The sequence below is a fragment of the Mandrillus leucophaeus genome, unplaced genomic scaffold, assembly GCF_000951045.1.
Source record: "Mandrillus leucophaeus isolate KB7577 unplaced genomic scaffold, Mleu.le_1.0 Scaffold771, whole genome shotgun sequence".
In the NCBI taxonomy this organism is placed as follows: Eukaryota; Metazoa; Chordata; class Mammalia; order Primates; family Cercopithecidae; genus Mandrillus; species Mandrillus leucophaeus.
The window spans coordinates 1,168,977-1,191,101 of NW_012108375.1; the positions used below are offsets into that span (position 1 = coordinate 1,168,977).

The 22,125-nt window shown below is 36.7% G+C and overlaps 1 protein-coding gene across 2 annotated transcripts in view; it reads right to left on the reverse strand.

The window, feature by feature from the left end:
- Positions 1-1,746: 1,746 nt before the first annotated feature.
- The window catches only part of CWC27 (CWC27 spliceosome-associated protein homolog (S. cerevisiae)), a 280,660-nt gene continuing 260,281 nt past the window's right edge, over positions 1,747-22,125 (reverse strand). The window contains exon 13 of one of the 2 annotated variants that reach the window (XM_011966763.1): positions 1,747-2,353. In XM_011966763.1, the coding sequence (XP_011822153.1) occupies positions 2,330-2,353 (24 nt within the window). In that variant the 3' untranslated portion in view covers positions 1,747-2,329. The remainder of the gene's footprint in view (positions 2,354-22,125) is intronic. The other variant, XM_011966762.1, reaches the window with a different exon arrangement.

The following is a 22,125-nucleotide window of genomic DNA, read 5'->3' on the forward strand; positions in this document are numbered from 1 at the left end:
ATTCTGTTTTATCTGAAATAAAACCAATATAACCTTTAAGGTGAGGGGAAGATGGGGTACACTTCCAAACACTGGCTTATTTTGGGGTGGCTTTGAGTCTGACCACTCTGCATTTGAGTGGGTTGACATTTTCCCAGAGCACCTCAATCATAGCCCTCTCCTCCTCTTTGAAGCTCTCTCCTTCCTGAAGCAAAATAGAAAGGGTTCTTGTTAGTACTGGGGGTCCTTCTGTCTTCTCACCTCAGGTTCCAGATATAATCATAAAAAAATTGTGAAATATTTCAGGTATTCCAAAATGTACAGAAAATGAGAACTGAGTACTTACCATCTAGCACTTAAAAAATAAAACATTACAAACACAAGTGAGCTCCCTGTGAATTCCTTCTCAGAGGTAAACACTATTGCCACATGTATTTTTATACTTTTCTACATATGTGTACATCCATAAACAATATATCATAATGAATTGTCTTAATTTTTATATGGGTGGTTCCTTTTTTTCCACATTAAAGGTCTGCTACTACATATAGCTCTGATTTACTGATTTTCACCTCTATGAAGTATTCCATAGTATGAGTATTCAACAACCTATTTATCCATTCTTTGGTTGATGCTTTAGTGTATAACTTAGTACTCCTCTCCTTGAGCAATATGTGAGAATTTCTTTAGGATTCCTAGGACCTAGATTTAGAATTTTTGGGTTATTGGATATACACATTTTTAACTTCACTAGATATTGCCAATATCAAAAGAGGTGGAACCACCAGCAGTGAGGCCCATCCGTTTAACGAGCCCTCGGGGTCTAAAGTTTCAGATTCAGTAGTCTGAAGGAGAGGTGGTAGTGGTGGGTAGTATGGCCGAGAAGTTACATTTCTGACATGTTCTGAAGTGATGCTACTGCTGTAGTGTTGCATCTGGGATTACATTTTGAGAACCAGTGCTCTATGCTCTAGAGAAAGTTTATCAGATTACATTCTGAAAGAGAGAGCTGATGAGACACAATCTGAAAAGAAGTAGCTGGTGACGTTTTATCAGGCTAGTGAAATTAGCCTGTGATATAATTTTAGCATTCAGACTGTAGTATATAATATAGATAATATACAGTAAATAACCAGTATGGGCCGGTTGCAGTGGCTCATGCCTGTAATCCTAGCACTTTGGGAGGCATAGGCAGGTGGATCACCTGAGGTTGGGAATTTGAGATCAGCCTGGCCAACATGGAGAAACCCCGTCTTTACTAAAAATACAAAATTAGCCAGCCATGGTGGCGCATGCCTGTAATCCCTGCTACTTGGGAGGCTGAGGCAGAAGAATTGCTTGAACCCAGGAGGCGGAGGTTGTGGTGAGCTGAGATCGCGCCATTGCACTCCAGCCTGGGCAACAAGAGCGAAACTCCGTCTCAAAAAAAACAAAAAACAAAAAACGAGTATGAATGATTGTCATCAAAAGCTAAATTCTTAATGAGTTTTTATTGTCAGAATGGGACCTCTGCATGTGCTCTTGGTATCACTGTGCTGAGAAGGGCAGAGGAGTGGGCAGGGGGCCAGGTGTCAGGCTGGGCATGCAGTGAGCCTGGCTGATGTTACTTAGAGTGTTAACATATCTTGACTGTGTCCATAAAACGCAGGCACTGGCCTGAATGGAGGTGTGAATGTTCACTTGGGGGTTCCTCAAGACTGAAGGCATGAGGCTATTGAGTTGTGCTGGCTTGGATATTTTGAATATTTATATACAAAAAACCCCATCCATATTTATATTCTATATTTTATTTATAATCTTTTATTATATTCCGGAGTTAGTGAAAGGGAGGTTTCCCACAAATACTCTTTCTGTAAGAACTTCTTATTAAAAAATCTTGAAAAGGAAGCCTTCATATATTTTAGGGTAAAAGGACACAAACAGGCTTGCACAGTCTGCAATGGTTAACATGTAATGTGGAAGGAAAGTTATTTTATTTCAGATTTAGCAATATAAAAGGTCAGCTAGGAAAAAACGCATGTACCAGTAACCAAAAGCATTTGCTTACATCATTCCACAATTTGCAAAACAAGATAATTGTTTTTCAAAACCAGACAACAGGTTCAAAAATACTTCTTTTCACACCCCTAAGTGATGCTGTTGGGAACAATGGCTGTTACAAGGCCATTGCAGGCACATTTCCAGCAAGTTCTGGTTATCATTATTCTCATTTTATCTTCTTTCTTTTTTCTCTCTCATCAGCTTTTTGCTTTCTTCCCTCCTTCTTTTATTCACTGGATTCCGAGGATCATAGATTTCAAATGTATCTGAGTCTTGCATGCTTGCATCTTTCACTTTTCTGCTTTTATCCTCAAACTGAAGTACATGTGACATCCTAAAGAGGGAGAGAGATAGTTCAGTGATTCTTGCATGGGAACTTAAAGTAGAAATTCTTTACTCTACTATCATTGACATAATGAACCATAAGCGTACGGAACACCAAGATGGGTTTGTTGTTTACTGGTGCTTACACCACATGGAAACCAACTTCTCAGAAAACTCTTAAATTTGAAAAACATGTCTGGAGTTTGTTCTGCTGGTTTATATTTCTAGTAGAGAATCTCTTTGCCTCAGTCTTTACTTGAGGTTTCTTTCCTGATGGGAGGTTAAAAGAGTTCTATACAGAAGTGTTCCTCAAAGTAAACTCAGAGGACACTGTCTGCTTCCTTTAAAGAACACATTCCTTTAGCCAGAGTGAGTCAGGTTGCGGAGCAAAACTCAACACAATAAGCCAGCCCTATCTGATTTTTAAAAATTTCAACAGTTACATGGGTCAAGAGTAGGGAATACCTTAAGATAATTTAAAAATGATGTTCAAATGGTGTTATGACTCTCTTTCCTGGGGAATTGCTGGTTTAAAAAATATTTTCTTTATACAAAAGGAAACTAAACTTTTGACATAACTCTATGGACTAATTTCTTCTATTGTTGATTACAACAAATCTAACCAATCCTGCTCTCTTCATGAAAAGCTTACTGGTCTTAAGGTATCAGCATATGCTGGAATCCTGAGAGGTCATAAGCTAGCTATCTTTAGGATCAGTTAAATATGTTAGTAATTAGCTGTGCCCCATATGAGGTGCCAGGAATAAACAGAGAAGTCAAAAGAGCAGACTTCAGAACAGTTGAATGAATTTGGAAAGAGAAAAGTTCAATTTTTTTTTTTTTGGAGATGGAGTCTCACTTTGTTGCCCAGGCTGGAGTGCAGTGGCATGATCTCGGCTCACTGCAACCTCCACCTCCTGGGTTCAAGTGATTCTCCTGCCTCAGCCTCCCAAGTAGCTGGGACTACAGAGATGTGCCACCATGCCTGGCTCATTTTTTGTATTTTTAGTAGAGACAGGGTTTCACCATGCTGACCAGGCTGGTCTCAAACTTCTGACCTTGTGATCTGCCTGCCTCGGCCTCCCAAAGTGCTGGGATTACAGGTGTGAACCACTGCGCCTGGCGAAAAGTTCAATTTTTATAAAAATAAAACAAAACTCTTAAGTCTTTTCCTACCGTTATACCCTATATACACTTTTTTTCATCACAGCAGAAACGGTTAAACTGTAGGATTAATACTTCTTATATGCCTGTTGTAACTTTCAGATGAAACCCTAATATCTTTTCCCCCATATAAGCAGAGATCTGGGTAGTAGGTAGGCAGTAGTGAAGATCCCTCACTCTTTTCTCTCTACAGCAGCACAAATGATGAGTGAAATTTACTTGTGTGGCAAATTCCCATGGGTATACCCAGATTTTGAAGAATCCTAAAAAGATTTTTGGAGGGAAACAAAATGTCACAATTTTAGTGATACCATCATTACTAAGGGTTTAGTAGCTGCTGCTCACCAGGGCTGGCAAGTTGAGGCTTATGTACCATTTCTACCTTCTTTTGTCTCACCTGAGAAAACTTACTGGAACGCAATAAGTAGAAATGATATATATGGATGATCTAGAATCCACTTTAATTTACTGAATAAGTCACATTCACATTTTTATACTTCATTATTATTATTATTATTATTTTTGAGATGAGATCTTGCTACGTTCGATGGTCTCGAACTCCTGGGCTCAAGTGAACACCTTGCCTCAGCCTCCCAAGGAGCTGGGATTACAAGCGTGTGCCACCATGCTTGGAACTATACTATTAATGATACATTATTTGTATCAAATTTCATAACTGATCTCAATACCTGAACATATGGAGTTGCTGACTTTTTATACTTCCATTCCTTTAGTAGACACCCTTATTTAGAAAATGTATTGTACAGTTGTTGCAAAATCTAATTTTCTAGTGTGTTCAATTTCCTACAGCTTTTAGGTATTAGCTTCTGAAAGTAAGACAATCTCTAACTCCCAGAAAAACGCTGACTGTTCGACAGCCATGGTATTAAGTAAACCACTAGAACCAGTTGGAAAAATAATTAAACCAGATTTATGCAATTAATGCTATCTTGCCAAGGTCTAAATAATCAGTGACAACTCACTTCAGTAAATACACCTCTGAAAGCCAATTAACCAGTGATAGCTACATGCTTTTGAAATTTGGCCCATCAGTTGCAGACTCGCTCCAGTGATTGTGCTTCTGAAAGCCAGCCAGTCAACAAGAGTCTCTTTCGAATAATGGGGCTTTTGAGGCTGACAGCTGCCCCTAAACAATTCCTGACCCCAAAACACTATGTAAGATTTGCAGCCTGCTTTGCTTGGAGACACTGTGCCTAAAAAGCACAGCGCCTCTTTACTTAAGTAATAAATTAAGCCTTTTTTCGTCCAGTTATTGAGAGGTAGCCTTTTTCTTCAACACTTCTTACAATCTTTGCTGCACCCCCCACAATATGCACCATTTAAAATTGTAATAGTACCACTGATGAGAAGTAAGTGCAGAAGAATGGTGGGACTCCTGTTAAAGGTCCTTTACCACACATCAGGGGGCGTCTAGACCCCTCTGCTGCACTTCAGTACATGCTTAGCAGCAGCTTTCCAAGTGCTTACAGGCTGGCTGTGCTGATGTCTAAGCCAACACCAGTGTAGCTGGAATCATATGCCCTTTAAAACAATTTCATCAATACTCCTGGATTGATATGAGAAAACAAACTTACTGTCTTATTAATACCTCTTCATATACATATTCTTCTATTTAAAAAATTATCCTGTTCTCTGCCCAGAAATACAGATGGTTTTTGTAATATCCATTTCTAGTAGGGATTCTCCGTGTTTCAAATATGACTTGATCAGAATTTGTCAATTAAGAATATAAAACGGCACCTTTTTCCTTTCTATGCCATGAGAGAATTTTGCAACTATTGGATTTAGTCGGCTCTGCTATAAAAAATGAACTCTAGACACATGAATAACAGCACAAAGTCCACAAGAAGAAACAGATTTCCTTACAAATTTGAAAAAAAACAGAGAGCTGTAAGTTAAAGGAGCTGTCTTTTTCAACTGTTTGTTTCATACACCACTGCACTAAGCAAGTCCAACATTTTGATTAATAACAAACCTAAACCCAGAGGAAAGAAAGGGCTATCAGCTTACAAACTACTTCAGCTTTAATATCATAATACTTAGCATGGCTGGTTACTTGGCAATAATATTTAATCTTTAATAGAAATAAAAGCATAATCAAAATACTTCATCCATTTATCTTTCAACATGCTTTGGTCACTTCATTGTGAAAAGCAAAACAAAACAGTTATTATGATTTTCAGCATAATAAATTCCTGACCTACGTGCCTCTATAAATCACAGACTGTACGAACTGAAAGCATGCCTGCACTTTACAGTCTCCTATGAGGATACACAATAAGACTTAGAATACAGACTCAATTTGAGTAAAGGGGGTCTGATAGTTTACAATCACGTATGTCCCAATAACTCAATACTATCCACTCTGTGGCTGGTTATGGAATTGGCCCAAAAAGAGTAGTGAATTTTTTTGGAATTAATTACACACTGATCATTTACATATGAAAATTGTAGAGCTTGTTCACTTGAAGGCAAAGACAACAATTTAGATTTGATTAATAAAAAATTTCACATAGGTTCAGATTCTCAAATAACATTGACTTTACAGTGTGTTACAATCTTATATATTATATATAGTGTATATATAAAATATATAGTTATATATAATATATAGCATATATATAAAATATAGTTATATATAATATATAGCTATATATTACATATAGTATATAGTATATACCACATATATAATATATAATCTATTATATATTATAGTATATAGTATATATTATATATATAGTGTGTTAAAATATGGAGGTTTACTATTTTCACAGAGGTTATGTCTGACAAAGTGGTTTTTTTGTTATTGTTTTTGGTGGTTTTTGGTATGGAGCTATGTAAAATTATAAACAGAAGTAAACAACGGATTTTTCAAAAAGGACCTAGACCTTGACTGGCCTCACTAACTTCTTATCCAGTTTTTAAAGTTCTCCCACAATTGTGAAATAGACTAAGATACAATAGCTATTTGTATCAATGGGAAATATCAAGAGAGGAACTGATTCTCAGACACTTAATAAGTAGCCCAATATAGAATTCCAATATTAGCAATTCATTTCTGATTTAAATGAGTTTAAATTATTTACACTTATATAATGTAAATAGCTATCTTTTTCATTGGGAAGTCTACAAACCTCTTCTTCCCACATCCAAGCTACACTAACTTAGGAACTTATCACTTGATTGTTGCAGGTGTCCTAATTGTTCTACATCTGTACTATTTCCTTCCCAGATCCAAAGCTTAAAAAATAATCTTTCTTACACATTTCTTTTACAGCATTTTTTTGATCAGAAACTACTGGTTATCATATTAGACTGAAATAAATACCCCAACAACTGGGTAGGGTGCTTCAGCTTTGGTTCTGGGTGAGTGCAGTAGTGTAGACTTCTTAGCCTGTAATCAGTTTCAGTGTTGTCTGTGAGTTCCTCGGTGATTAGGCTGTACTTGTTAGTGTAGGCTGTGGTGAGGCTTCTTTGGGTATAGGGACACCAGGTGGGCTGATCCATGGGTACCAGTACTGGCAGTATCCTCAAGTTCCTAGCTGGCATGCCCTGCACCAGCAGCAGCAGGTGGCAAAATGGTACCCAGGCTCCCAGATGGCACATTTGGGCACCCATGGCAGTGGCTATGGGTGGGGCAGATTAATCCCCACACCCCCAGATGGTACTTGCAGGCACTGACGGTGGCAGTGGGGAAGGTTGATCCCCGGGCCCCAGGATGGCATGCTCATGCACATGCACATGTGGCAGTAGCAGGGCAGACTTGTTCTCAGGCCCCACATGACACCTGTGGGCATTGGCAATGGCAATGGCAGACAGAGCATGCCTAACCTCAGGCCCCTGGATGGTACATATGAGTACCCATAGCAATGGACAGGGCAGGTCAGTCCCCAGACCCCAGATAATGTGTGCAGATACCAGTGGTGGTGACAAGGGGCAGGCCTGTCCTCAGGCGCCCAGACAACATGTATAGGTACCAACAGTAGTAGATGAGGCAGTCTGATCCCCTCTTCCCTGGACAACACACATGGCACTAACAGTGGGTGGAGTAAACCTCTCTAAACCCTGTAGTTTCTTAATTCCTAAAGAATCTTTGAACAATTATGAAAAGAGAACTTTAAGTTACTTGCAATCAGTAATAGAGAAAAGCCCTAAAATTAAATATTCATAAGGCTTTTCCTAAAGATTACATTTGATAGTTATAAAATACAGAAATAAAAGCATCCAAGTAATATTTTAATATATACTCTAGAAATCCTATGAAAATATCAAAAATTTAAAACAAAACAGCCATTTATATTTTAAGCAGTAGCCAAAGCAAACTGAGAATCATAGGAGAAAAACTGATTTTGATATTTTGGGTTAATAATGTCATCATTCTGTATATAGCTTGTTTTAATTAACTCATTTGAAATGAATCTAAAACTTTGTGATTTTTGTGTTACTTGTGATTTCTTAACATCATAATAAGTGCCAAATGTTTTTAGCATAGTCAACAATTATCCAGACACTATTTTGTTCTTTGTTTTACAATAGCTGCAAAAGTACCTTTAAAGGTATTAGTCATATTTAGGCTTCCAAATTTTCCAGTGAACTAGAAATCTGGCTTCAGCTTGGCAACTAATTCTGAGACCTTCAGTAGCTTCTCTTTAGTTGCTCATTTGTAAAATGGAATAGAGGAAGCTAAGTTATTTGCATATTTAAAGAATTCAAGGCTATCTACCAAAAGTTCTGAGAGGTCAGTATTGTGGCTAGATACAAAATAAGTACACAAAAAGTCATCGTTGCTCTGAAATAACCACTTAGAAAACATAATTTTTAAGACTCTAACTCACCAAATATAAATTATCTGGCAATAACCTTTATAAAGATTTATTAAAATCTTTATGTAAAATTAAGAAAACTGTAACCTATTAAAGGAGTACATTGATATACTATGTTTCTAGGATACTTAATTTTTGACAAAAACCAAATTACCTAAAAATTATTTTATAAACCTAATATAATTCAAATAAAAATACCAGTAAAAGGAGGGAGAGAAACATGCAAACAAATATAGCCATAAAATGTTCTAATAAAGAGTAGGGAAACATAATTTCTCACTCCTTAGGTACGGGTTAGGCATGGTGACATCCTTTCAAAGTATACATCATGGAAAGCAAGAAATAAAGAGTAACTTCAAGCAGAAAAGATAACTGTTAGGTATTGGGCTTAATACTTGGACGATGAAATAACATGTACAATAAACTCCCATGACACAAGTTTATGTATGTAATAAACCTTCACATATACCCCTAAACCTAAAATATACATTTATTAAAAAAGAAATAAAGAAAAGAAAAGGAAGGGTAATTTTGCCGTGTAGAAACCTATCAAGCACTACCTCAGTGAAGTGATCAAGGTCAACATTAACAGTCATAAATCGTGTTGCTAGTATGTACCCTTCAAATGATGTGATGCTAATGCCATTTTACATCTAAGGCCTTTCTCCCAGTAACCCATAAGCCCAGTCTTATCATGAGAAAAATGTCGAATTGCAGCCATATGACATCTGACCAGTACTCCTCAAAACTGTCAAGGTGATCAAAAACAATGAAATTCTGAAAGCTTGCCACAGCCAAGAGTAGGCTAAGGAGACATGACAACTAAATGTAATATGGTATCCTGAATGGGATTCAGGAACAGAAAAAGGATATCAACTAAAAGCTAAGGGTATTGGTCTACTTGGGTTGCCATAAACAAGATATCACAGACTGGGTAGCTTAAACAACATTTATTTTCTCACAGTACTGTATATTGGAAGTCCAAGATCAAGATGCTAGTAGGGTTGGTTTCTGGTGAGGTCTCTTTTCCAGGCTTGCAGACAGCCATCTTCTTGCTGTATCCTCACATGGTCTTTCTTCTGTGCACATGTGCTCATCATGTCTCATCATTTTCTTATAAAGATACAAGTCCTATTGGATTGCTGTCCCACCCTTATGACCTTATTTAATCTTAATTATCTGCTTAAAGGCTCTGTCTTCAAATATGGTCACATAGTATATTTGTATGTATATGTATGAATGTATTCAATGTATGAATTTTGCAGGAGCACAATTTGATCCATAACACTAAAGAAATCTAAATAAACTTCGGACTTTACTTAATAACAACCTATCAGTATTGCTTCATTGAGTATAACAAGAATACCATACTAATGTAAGATGTTAGTAATACATTAAAGTAGTCTGAGGGTACAAGAACTCTCTGTACTATTTGCTCAATTTTGTGTAAATCTGAACTGTTCTAAAAATAGTCTATTAAAAAATATACAAATTTTGAGACATAGGTTTAAAAATGAGTAACAGGGTCATGATCTTTCCCACTCAGATGCCTAAGTATACTACAGAGTTACAATAATTAAAGCAGCAGTGTACTGTACAGGGTGGATTATTTAAGAAATGAAGTTGGGACAGTGAGTTAGCCATTTGGGGCAAATAATTAAATTAGAACTTTATCCGACCCAATATACTAAAACAAACTTCTGAATTGATGAAAGATTAACAAACGAAAAAAGAAGGAAGTGCTAGAAGAAAATATAGGTGGATATTTACATGGTCTTGATGTAGGAAATGATGTGCCTATGTATTGCAGTAGTTCTTAATGAGTTATGGTAATTTTTATTTACTTTTTTTTCTTGCCTCTCAGCATTGTCCTACTTTGCAAAAAGAAAAACAAAAACAGTGAATGTATATTGCTTAAGCTATGAAAGTTATAAAAATAAAATAACATTTCTATAATTCTTTGATTCTATAAATAGTGTCTGCTCTCTGAATGGCTTAAGTCTAGTGTAGATAGGACATATTTAGAAATATACATATAAACCCAAAGTGAGTTGGGATCAAATAAGTTATATGTGTATGATGATGTACACAAAACACTTTGAAAGGGTTATGTAGTTGTCTTTGCCCATTTATATTTCCATAAAGGAATGCCTGATGCTGGGTAATGTATTTAAAAAAAAAAAAAAAGAGAGAGAGGCTTATTTGGCTTACAGCTCTTCAGGCTATACAAAAAGGATGGCACCAGGATCTGCTTCTGGTGAGGGCCTCAGGCTGCTTCTACTCATGGTAGAAGGCAAAGGGGAGGTGGCATGTGCAGAACACATCATGAGAGGAGAGTGAGAGTGAAAGGGAAGGTGCCAGGTTCTTTTTAACAACCAGCACTCAAGGAGACTCTCATAGCAACTACTAGAGTGAGAGCTCACTGATTACCACAAGATCAGCACCAAACCATTAATGAGGGATCCACCCGCATGACCCAAACACTTCCCACCAGGCCCTACTTCCAACACTGGGTATCAAACTTCAACATGAGACTTGGCAGAGCCAAGGAAACCATATTCAAACCACAGTAGCAGTATAATAGAGTATTATAAAAATGTAAATATTCATGTAAGCACAGTTTATATGCAACACATAGATAAGACTGAATTTTGTCTCCCTAAAATTCATATGTTGAAGCTCTAACTGCCAATATGATGGTATTTGGAGGTGGGGTCTTAGGAAGGAAATGCTTAGGTTTAAATGAGGTCATGAGGGTGCCCCCGCTTTCCCCTCTTCCCCGTGTTATGATTAGTGTCCTCATAAGGAAGGAAGAAACTAAAACTCTCTCTGGCACATACTGAGGAAAGCTCATGTAAGGACACCGTGAGAAGGCAGCCATTTGCAATCCAAGGAGAGAGCCCTCACCAGACACTGACTGATGGCACCTTGATCTGGGACTTCTGTCTGCGAGAAAATAAATTGCTGTTGTTTAAGGCACTATTTTGTTATGGCAGCCCAAGCTAACTAAGACACAAAGTACAAAATAAGTTAAAATGATAATAAATGTTTGGACTGCACTTTGCCATTTGCTAAGCCCTTTCGAATCCATGATGTTTGATCCTCAGGCCACGTGAGGTAAATAGGGTGCACATTACCACCCCTCTTCACAGGTGAGGAAACTGAGGCCTGAGAAGCAATGTGACTTTCGCCAGCCACAGTGACTGAATGTAACTCAAATCAAACTCAGGGCTTCTGAGTGCACACCACAGAGGTTTCATAGAAGGTGTTAAAGAAATTCAAAGGCAGGAACAGATCCTGAGGCCCAGGGCAGTCAGAAAAGAATTCTAGGAGGAAATGGGAATTAAACTGGGCTTTGAAAAGACCAGGGACATACACCAGTGGGAAGGAGGTGGAAAGGCGTCCCAGAGAAGTGACGTGGACAGAAGTATGCTGCAGCTCATCTATGACACAGAGCAGGGTATGGTCCTTTCAAAGGATCAAACGTGGGTAAAACTTGAAAATTGGTCTTGCTGAGATTCTTTTTCTTAAAATAAAAAGGCTGGTTTTGCTTTTTAAATACAAGTCTCCTTTCAACCCTACCCCTAAAAATTTAAATCCAATTCATTAAAGTTTGTAATCCATAGTCCCATAGAATGACAATCTTAAGTAATATAGGAGCTATTTTGTTAGGTTTCTTGGAATTCTAACTTAACAGAGAAATGAGAAGCTGTCAACACAGTACACTAACACAGTACAGAGATAAATTTTGTGTATGGCAAAGTTTCGTAAAGAATGGTAAGGTCTTTCAACCCACATGGGGAAGGCTGTATGAGGACAATATATGTACTTTCTCCCACCTCAAAGGCTAATCATACACTAGATAGATGTCAGTCTTCAAGCAGTTTAACTGGTCCATTTGAGAAAGATAAGCGTTGAATTTTCATACCATAAAGTTAGTAGTAGTAGAAATACCTTGTTTCAGCTTTTTGAGTAACTTATTAGCCTTTTCTCTGGCATTATCATGTAAGAGTTTATAAACATAATTGCTCAGTGATTTGGAATTATGTATTAATACTATCAAGGAGCAAGGCGAACAAAACCAGAATTCTAGTCAAAGGTTTTGGAGGTGGCTGGCTACTCAGAAACATTTATTTATTCAGCATACATTTATTGAGGGCATTCTTTTTGGCAAGCATTGCTGGCTAGTGCTGGTACAAAGGCCAATAACAGAGCCACCATAGAGCCGAGTATGGTGGCACATGTCTGTAGTTCCAACTGCTTGGGTGGCAGAGGCAAGAGGATCACTTGAGCCCAGCAGTTCAGAGCTATAATGCGCTATGATTACTTGAATAGCCACTGCACTCCAGCCTGGGCAACATAGCAAGACCCCATCTCAACAAAAAAGCAGAGCTGCCACCCTCAAGAGCACCTGCAGCCTAGTAAGGGAGACAGCAGTTACACTGTAGTATGAGGAAGACTAAACCAGAGAGATATTCAAGATTCTCTGCAAGACCAGAAGAGGGTCTTAACCCTGGGGGAGAAAGAACGGGTCAGACCAGGAAAGGAATCAGGAACCATTTCTAAGGTGGAGATAACACTTCAGTTAACTGAGACAGAGAAGTGTATAGTGTATATAGAGGCAGCAAGGAAGAAGGGGAGTGCAGGCGTTTGTTCAGGAAACTTGAAAGAATTGGGATGTCTGGAGCATAGATGTGATGGGGGAAGGAGATGTAACAGGTCGGAGAGGGAAGCAAAAGCCAGATTATAGAAGCCACATTAGGAATTTGGATTTTCTTGTGTAGACAATGGAGAGCCACCAAAGGATTTAAAACAGAAGAGTTTTTGTGGCTACATTTGCATCTCTGAAAAATATAAAGGACCTGAATATTATTGACCACAAGGTAGTCCTTAGTAATTCGATGGCTGAGAGGAGATTGCCAGATACCCACCCTTGCAGAGGCAGCCTACGGGCCCTTGGCTCTGCTCCTTTTGAACTTCCAGCAGAATGAGGTGTCCCTGCTTAGCATCCCTATTTTAGGAAGAACTAGAAGAAACTGGAACTGAGATTTCAGATAGCACTGATTAAAGGCAATAAGGAGATCAAAATTTATAGAAGAAATTAATGCTTTTTGTGTGTGTGTGTAAGCAAGCATTCACCTAAAAGAGTGGTGCCTTTTCCCAAAGATGCTCCCACATTGCTCAAGACATTTCTGGAGTTTCTCTTTTGGAATTTCTTTAATGTCCAACCTGGATTCATGTCTTTTTATGGTTGCATTTTTTAAATTGTATACTCCAAAATAAGCACTACTCTTATCTGATTTCTTATCTTCCTTACTAGACCTATCACTGAATTGACTTTTGATGTATTCCCAAAGTTAAATTCATCTTTACAGGATGAAAGTTTGTTACCTCTGAAGACATTGAAGAAAGTATCTGGTCAAGAAGTTATCAGCTACAAGTTTCTTGACCCTCAGTCTGAGAGACTGCCTGTGAAACAGCGGTGATAATAATCTTTTTCCTGCCCCGCCCCCACATATTCAGTTATTGTAAAGATGCTACCAGACAACATGAGAAAGCTTGTAGAGTGCTGCATCAGTGAGTGCTATTTTTGTTGTCTCACAGTTTGTAGGCAATTCCAAACTGTGCATTTACCACATCGTGGTGTCTGTCTGTATGTTCTTACAGATTGTTTACTTCGTGAGAGTAGGGCCTGGGTCATATTTGGTTTTGTTTCACCAGTGTCCGGCATTGGCATCATGCGTTAAAAGCCCCCAGATGTTTTTTGAATGAATAATTGAGTCTAGCTCATTGCCTTTTCCTCAAATCACATATATCAGAAATAAATAATGCGCTTGAGATTATTGAGTTCAAATAATAGACTCAGAGCTACCTGAGTTTCTTTGAGTAGTTTGTCATTAGGAACCAGCTGATCTCCATCTCCAAAGGGGCAAGGACAAAGGGCTAATGAAATCAGTCAGTCTGAAAGCATAAAGGCTCTTAAGCTTTATTTCTGTGCCCTTTACTTTGACTGCATTTAAAAATAACTAGGAACATTTTTTAAAATTACTGATACTGGGACCCCATCCCAGGACAATTAAATCAATACCTCTGGAGTTGGAAGCCTGGCACTGATAGTTTTTAAAGCTACTTGGTGATTTTTAACATGCAACCTGCATCTGATGCAGGCGCTCTAGAAATATGCTTTGAGAAACATTGCTTTATACAAATAAAAAATTTAAAAAAAGGGGGGCCCTTCTGTCTACTTCTACATCAAGTGCTATAGGAGATGGAAAAGAACATAAGGCATGTTTCCACTGCAGTCTATTGAGGGAATAGAAACTTGCAATCACTAATATAAGTGAGTGGAAAAGCAACTATCAGTATTTGCTGAGCTATGAGAGATGATGAAAACAGACTTATGCTGAGCCTGAGACTTTCTGCAGAGGCTGGTAGATGTTTTAGGGAGTCTGTCATCAAAATATAAGATAGTCTCTACCCACAAAAGGAAGCTGACTCTTAGCTTAGCAAGCCGTCTAGTACCAGCCAACAGGCCTGACCAGTACAAAGGGTCTGAAGGCCTTATTCCCAACACAAATCACCATGTTTGGCTCCGGGAATGCAACAGTAAACAAGACTCAAACCGTCTCAAACAACTGAGTCTGTTCACAATCAAGTGAACAGGCAATTACTAAATGGGAAGAATTAATGAAAGAAATGAAATAAGGTTGGTGAGATAGGAAGCACCAGTTGTTGGAGGGCTTTTAAGGGTAGACTGAGGTATTTATTTCAGTCTAATATGATAACCAGTAGTTTCTGATCAAAAAATGCTATAAAAGAAATGTGTAACAAAAGAAACATTGGAAACTGTACAAATGCATGAAAATTAAACAACATGCTCCCAAATGACCACTGAATCAATGAAGAAATTAAGGAGAAAATAAACTTGTTTAAACAAATGAAAATGGAAATACAAGAAACCCAAACTTATGGAATACAGGAAAAGCAGTGCTAGGAAGGAAGCTTATAGCAACAATCACCAACATCAGAAAGTAGAAGGATTTATGCACCTCAAGGAATTAAAAAGCAAAAACAAACCAAACCCTAAATTAGTAGAAACAAGGAATTAATAAAGATCAGACAGAATTAAACACAACAGAGACTACAAACAATACAAGTAATCTGCAAAATGAAAAGTTGGTTTTTTGAAAAGATAAACAAAATAGATAAACTGTTAGCAAGATTAACAAAGAAAAACAGAAAAATGCCCAAAATAAATAAAATGAGAAAGAAGGAGACATTATAATTAATGCAACAGAAATAGAAAGGATCTTTAAAGGCTACTGTGAACTGTATGCTAGCAAATTAGAAACCTAGAGAAATACGGATAAATTCTTAAGACACATACGACCTCCCAAGATTGAACCAGGAATAAATAGAAAACCTGAGCAGACCAGTAAAAGCAATGGAATTGAATCAGTAATAAGAAATTTCCCAACAAAGAAAAGCTCATGTTTTACTGCTGAATTCTACCAAAATTATAAAGAACATACACTATATTTTTTGTCAAGTTATTCCAAAAAATTGAAGATAAAAGCATTCTTCCTAATTCATTCTATAAGACCAGCACTACCCGGTAACCAAAACAAGACAAGGACATAACAAGAAAAAGAAAACTACAGGCCACTATCAGTGATGAACACAGATACAAAAGTTCACAACAAAATACTAGCAAAGCATGACAACAACGCATCAAAAAGATAATACACACCATGATCAGGTGGGATTCATCCCAGGGATGCAGGTATGGTTCAACATACACAAATCAATAAATGTAATACATCACATTAACAGAATGAAGGACCAAAATTATACGATCGTCTTGATTGATACAAGAAAAGCTCTGCTAAAATTAAACACATTTTTATGATTAAAAACTCAAAAAATTAGGCATGGAAGGTGCAAACCTCAATATAATAAAGGCCATTTGTGACAAGCTCACAGCTAACATCATACTGAATGGGGAAAAGGTGAAAGCCTTTCCTCTAAGAGCTGGAACAAGACAAGGATGCCCACTTTTACCACTCTTATCCAACAAGGTACTGGAAATCCGAGTCAGAGCAGTCAGGCAAGATAAAGAAATACAACGCATCCAAATCAGAAGAGAAATCAAATTGTCTCTCTTTGCAGATGACATGAACTTATATGTAGAAAAACCTGAAGACTCCACAAAACACTTTGAGAGCTGGTAAGCAAATTGAGTAAAATTGCAGGACAAAAGCCCAACATACAAAAATCAGTAGTGTTTCTGTAGAGCAATGACAAACTATCTGAAAAATAAATTAAGAAAGCAATCTCATTCATAGTAGCCACACACACACACACACACACACACACACACCCACACACACCAAACTAGGAATAAATTTAACCAAGGTGGACCTCTACAAAGAAAACTACAAAACACTGATGAAAGAAACGGAAGAGAACACAAACAAATGAAAAGACGTCGTATGCTTATGGATCAAAAGAATTAATGTTGTTAACATGATCATACTATTCAAAACAATCTACAGAGTCAATGCAATCCCTATCAAAATACCAATGATATTCTTCATACAAATAGAAGAAAAAATCCTACAATTTGTATGGAATTACAAAAAAACCCAAATAGCCATAGCAATACTGAGCACAAAGAACAAACCTGGAGGTATCACACTCTCTGACTTCCAAATATACTACAAAGTTACAGTGACCAAAAGAGCATGGTGTTGTTATAAAAACAGACACACAGACCAATGGAACAGAATAGAGAACCCAGAAATAAATGCACATATGTATAGCCAACTGACTTTCAACAAAGGTGCCAAGAACATACTTTGGGAAAAAGACACCCTCTTCAATAAATTATGCTGAAAAAACTGGATATCCATATACAGAAGAATAAAACTAGACCCCCATCTCTAACCATATACAAAAATCAACTCAAAATAAAATAAAGACTCAAATACAAGACCTGAAACTATAAAACTATAAAAAGACAACACACGGGAAACATTTCAGGGCATTGGTCCAGGCAAAAATTTTATGGTTAACACCTCAGGCAATGAAACAAAAACAGACAAATGAGACTTAATTACATTAAAAAGCTTCTGCCTAGCAAATGAAATGACCAACAGAGTAAAGAGAGAACCTGTTGAATGTAGAAAATATTTATGAACTATTCACCCAGCAAGGTACTGATATCCAGAATATACAAGGAACTCACATAACTTAAAAGCAAAAAACCAAAATCCCGTTAAAAAGTAGGCAAAGGATCTGAATAGATATCTCTGAAAAGAAGATTTACAAATGGCCAACAGGTATATAGAAAAATGTTCACCATCACTAATCATTAGGGACCTGCAAATTAAAGCCACAGTGAGATCTCATCTCACCCCAATTAGAACGGTCATTATGAAAGCAACAGCAAATAACAAATGCTGGTGAGGATGCAGAGAAAAGGTAACTCTTATACACTGTTGGTGTGAATATAAATTAGTATAGCCACCATGGAAAACAGTATGGAGGTTTCTCAGAAAGGTAAAAATAGAGCTACCATATGACCCAGCAATTCCACTAATGAATATTTATCCAAAAGAAAGAAATCATTATATTGAAAGGAATTCTGCACCCACATGTTCACTGCAGCACTATTTACAATAGCTAAGAAACAAAATCAACCTCAGTGTCCATCAATGGATAAATGGATAAAGAAAATGTGGTATATATACACAATGGAATACCATTTGGCCATAAAAAAGAATGAAATCCTGCCATTTGTGGCAACACAGATAGATCTAAGGCCATGATGTTAAGTGAAATAAGCCTGGCAGAGAAAGACGAAATAGTGCATATTCTTACTCACATGTGGGAGCTAGAAATGTTGATCTCATGGAAGTATACAGTAGAATGATTGTTACCAGAGGCTGGGAAGGGTGGGGTGGGGAGGATAAAGAGAGGCTGGTTAATGGATACGAACATACAGTTAGAAGGAATAAGTTCTAGTGTTTGATAGCACAGTAGGGTGACTATGGTTAACAATTTATTGTATATTTCAAAATAGTTAGAAGAGTTCAAAAGTTCCCAACACAAAGGAATGTTTGAGGTGATCATCACACATTGTATCCACATATCAAAATATCACCTGTACCCCACAAATATGTACAATTATTATTTATCAACAAAAAAAGGGAGGGGGAGAAAGAAAAAGTGTTTATGCACCAGCGCATCTGAAAAAAGAAGTCTGAATCTTTTTTCAACATGAAGTAGATAGTGGAGATCACAGTAACTCATATGAAGAGACACAGACAAAATATGAATGAGCTCAGAGATCAAACTATGTAAAAAAAAGTCCTGGAAAATAAGGCCACTGGAACTCTTCATGTTTAGCAGAGCAGGGATGACTCTGAGTAACAGAAAAGGCCAAAGGAGAGAAAGAGATTAATGGAGAAAAGCAAAAGATGAAAGAAGATTCAGAACAGGAAACAGAAATAGTTAAAGGAAACAGAGAAAAATGCAGATACAAATGGTAAAAAAAAAAACAAAAAAAAAACCCAAAAAAACCCAAAAAACTCAAAAGAGAAATTTAAAAATTAACAGTAAGAGAAAAATAAGAACAAAAAATTTTAAAATACTTGAACAAAAAAATAAGAATAGAAAAATAGAGTGTTAGGAAAATCAAGCAAAGAGGAAAATGGAAACTGATTTTTGAAAAAAGAAAATGAAGATGAAAACCAGTGGCTTTTCTTTCACTGTTCACCACTAACATGGAAAAATCTCCTGTTTCCGAACTTTAAAAGAAAGTTATATTGCCCCCTCAGTTTGGAGTTTTGAAAGGCTAACTCTAAAACATGTCTTTTGTATTCCTTAGTTAAAAAAGAAATCCTCATATTATAGTGTCTTCTGTAAATATTTAGTATTGTTGGAGTAAATACGAAAGACATAGTTTTCAAAATATCTTTAGCAACAGGGGAATGCAGAGTTTCTCAGCTTTCTTGCCTATCTAACATGCTTAACACTCAGCACGACACAGGTGGAAAGATCTAAGAGGTTTTCCAGAATTAATCTGTAATATGCATCTTACACCTGCCCTGGGGTTTCAGCAACTGCTCAGCCAATAACATGTAATCTACAGCCAGTAGACTAATAGAACAATTGTCTTCCATAGGGAAGATGGTATTTCCTATCAAAAAGGCCTGGTAAGCAGCTGGGGTACATGGCTGTCTCCCCATCTCTCTCAAAACAGATCCACAAACAAAGCAAACTTCCCTAATATGACAGAAACTTATTTCAGGGCAAACCATATGAAAGCACAGGGTTAAGACAGAAGAGCTGTCTTCATCCTGAAGAAAAAGAAGAAAAAGAGGTGACTTCAGGGACTGGACAGGGAGTTTAGAATTAAAATAATCACCATTCCAGGGTCAGCAACTCTGACAACGACCTATTTATAAAGAACCACGTTGGTCTTTTGTAGCATTATTTATAGGTCTGTATAAAATGAACACTAACCAGAGAACCTGGTCTATAATCATATTCCTTCTTGCTTCATTTTATCACAACCTTAGAACTTGGCTGACAGAGAGGTGGAATAAAAATATTTACATTACACTGAGCTTATAATTCTATGTTCTCCAAAGTGATGATATCCTTTTGCTTTATATTTAAATCCTATTTACAATGAATGTTCCTTTATCTGCATCTCCTCCCCCACTTATCTTAGTACTAGCCTCAAGGAAAAAGCTGATAGTTCATTAATGAGGCATTATTGTCCACTGAAAAAATATCAAAGGTTTTTTTAAATTTCAGAATGGTAAGAATTATGATACAAACCAACCTTAAGTTAATCACTGAGAGTTATAATGAGTTAAACTAAGGAAAGGTCATAAAACAGTCAAATATTATAGAAATGGTATATATTCTAATCATCTGATCTTGATAGATCTACTGACAGTGGTCAAATATAGATAAATTAATTCTTAAAAATAATAATGACAACACTGAAGATGAAAACAAGAACACATTTATTGAGCACTGATTGTTCCACACACTATACTAAACCCTTTAAAAATAGTATTTCATTTAATCCACAAACTGACTAGCCAAAAAGGTACTATTATTATCCCCAGTTTACACTTTAGGGCACAGAGTTAGAAAGGTTATGTAATTTACCCAAGATCCCACAGCTAGTAAGTTTCCAAGTTGGGATTCAAATTCAGGTCTGACTCCAAATCCCATATTCATAACCACTCTACTATTTATATTCCTATGAAAAATTAGGGGTAAATGTGGCAGGAACTTCTTGTTCAAGTTAAACAAACTTTTAAATAACTTTCTGAATTTTAATTCTTCAAATAATACAGAGGATATAATATTAAGGATATAAATTTGACATTTTCCACACTTTAAGGGGACCTAGACAATTTGTGACTAAGTGTGAATTAAGTCCTGAAGTCATTTGTCTGGCCTTATTACTACAGTTTAAAACAACAACAACATCAATAATCACATTGCCTTATCGGAAAATAGGAAAAATATGTAGCCTAGCTAACTTAGAGAAACTGTTACTTAGGTGGGAGAACCTCTGAAAGTGACAATTTTTTATGTAGAATGCCATAAAAATACTGATGCACTATGTTTCCCCATATAAACTAGGAATGATTTTTTTTTTTCTAGCAGAAAATGTAATATTACATATAAGCAATACAAAAATCACAAACAAGAGAGAATGTCTTCAAAAACAAATGGAATCAAACTATTGAGCCAAGCACGATTGGCTATGTCTGAACACTATCACTTCTAGTTATGACATCTTGACCAAATTACTTAAACTTTCTGTGCCTTAGACTTTTCCCCAGTATAATTTGGGCACAACAACACTTTCTAGCTTATAGGTTTAAAGGAGATTGGTGTTATGTAAATGCTCAGTAAGACTTTCTTGCTTTAACTTTTATTTCTACTAAAAAAACCTCAGTTCAACGTTTTACTTATTGTGATCAACTGAATTATCTGTACACAAAGAATAGAACATTACTATTACATTTAACTTGATTACCTGAATTAATACCAGAGAGTAGAAGGGATATTAATAAATCAAAATGGCAGGTAGCTGGAAGATTATTAACAAACGTTTTTGGAGGGGGATTTTGTGAGTTGCATTTATATGTGGCTATTCTAGATGTCCTGGGGATTCACACCAGGTAAAAGAGAAGAAAGTAAGATGGCATATATTCTGTAACCTTGTCAATTCTTTGTGTTTTTGCTCAGTGTACCAGGGAGAAGGAAAAAATTATAATTAAATGTCTCATAAAAACATTTATATGCCCATACCAGAAAATGGCAATCAAGCATGCTAGACTTCACTCTTTTTTATTCCTCATGCTATTTATTTTCCACATGTGATCTTTTCCATTACTTTGAAGGGTTTGTCTAAAAACTAATTATTTCCTTCTTGGCACTGGGGCTGCAATTCAGGTAGCGGCCACCTGTTAAATAATTAGGCCTTTTTATTGACTCCATAGCCTATAGTCTAAGCTTTTTCCAGGTGTGGTAACTAAAAGAGAATAAGAATGTAGCATGTTATCCACCACCTAAACTTTCAAAGTAAAAATATAAGTGTAGAACAATAAAGGTTCAACCTGCCTTAAAAGATACTAAACAGTATCTTTTAAGTATATTGCTAAACAGTTAAGCAGTGAGGTACTGGCACAAGAATAGACAAAGAAATCAATGTAAAATAAGAAAACTCACTCAAAAT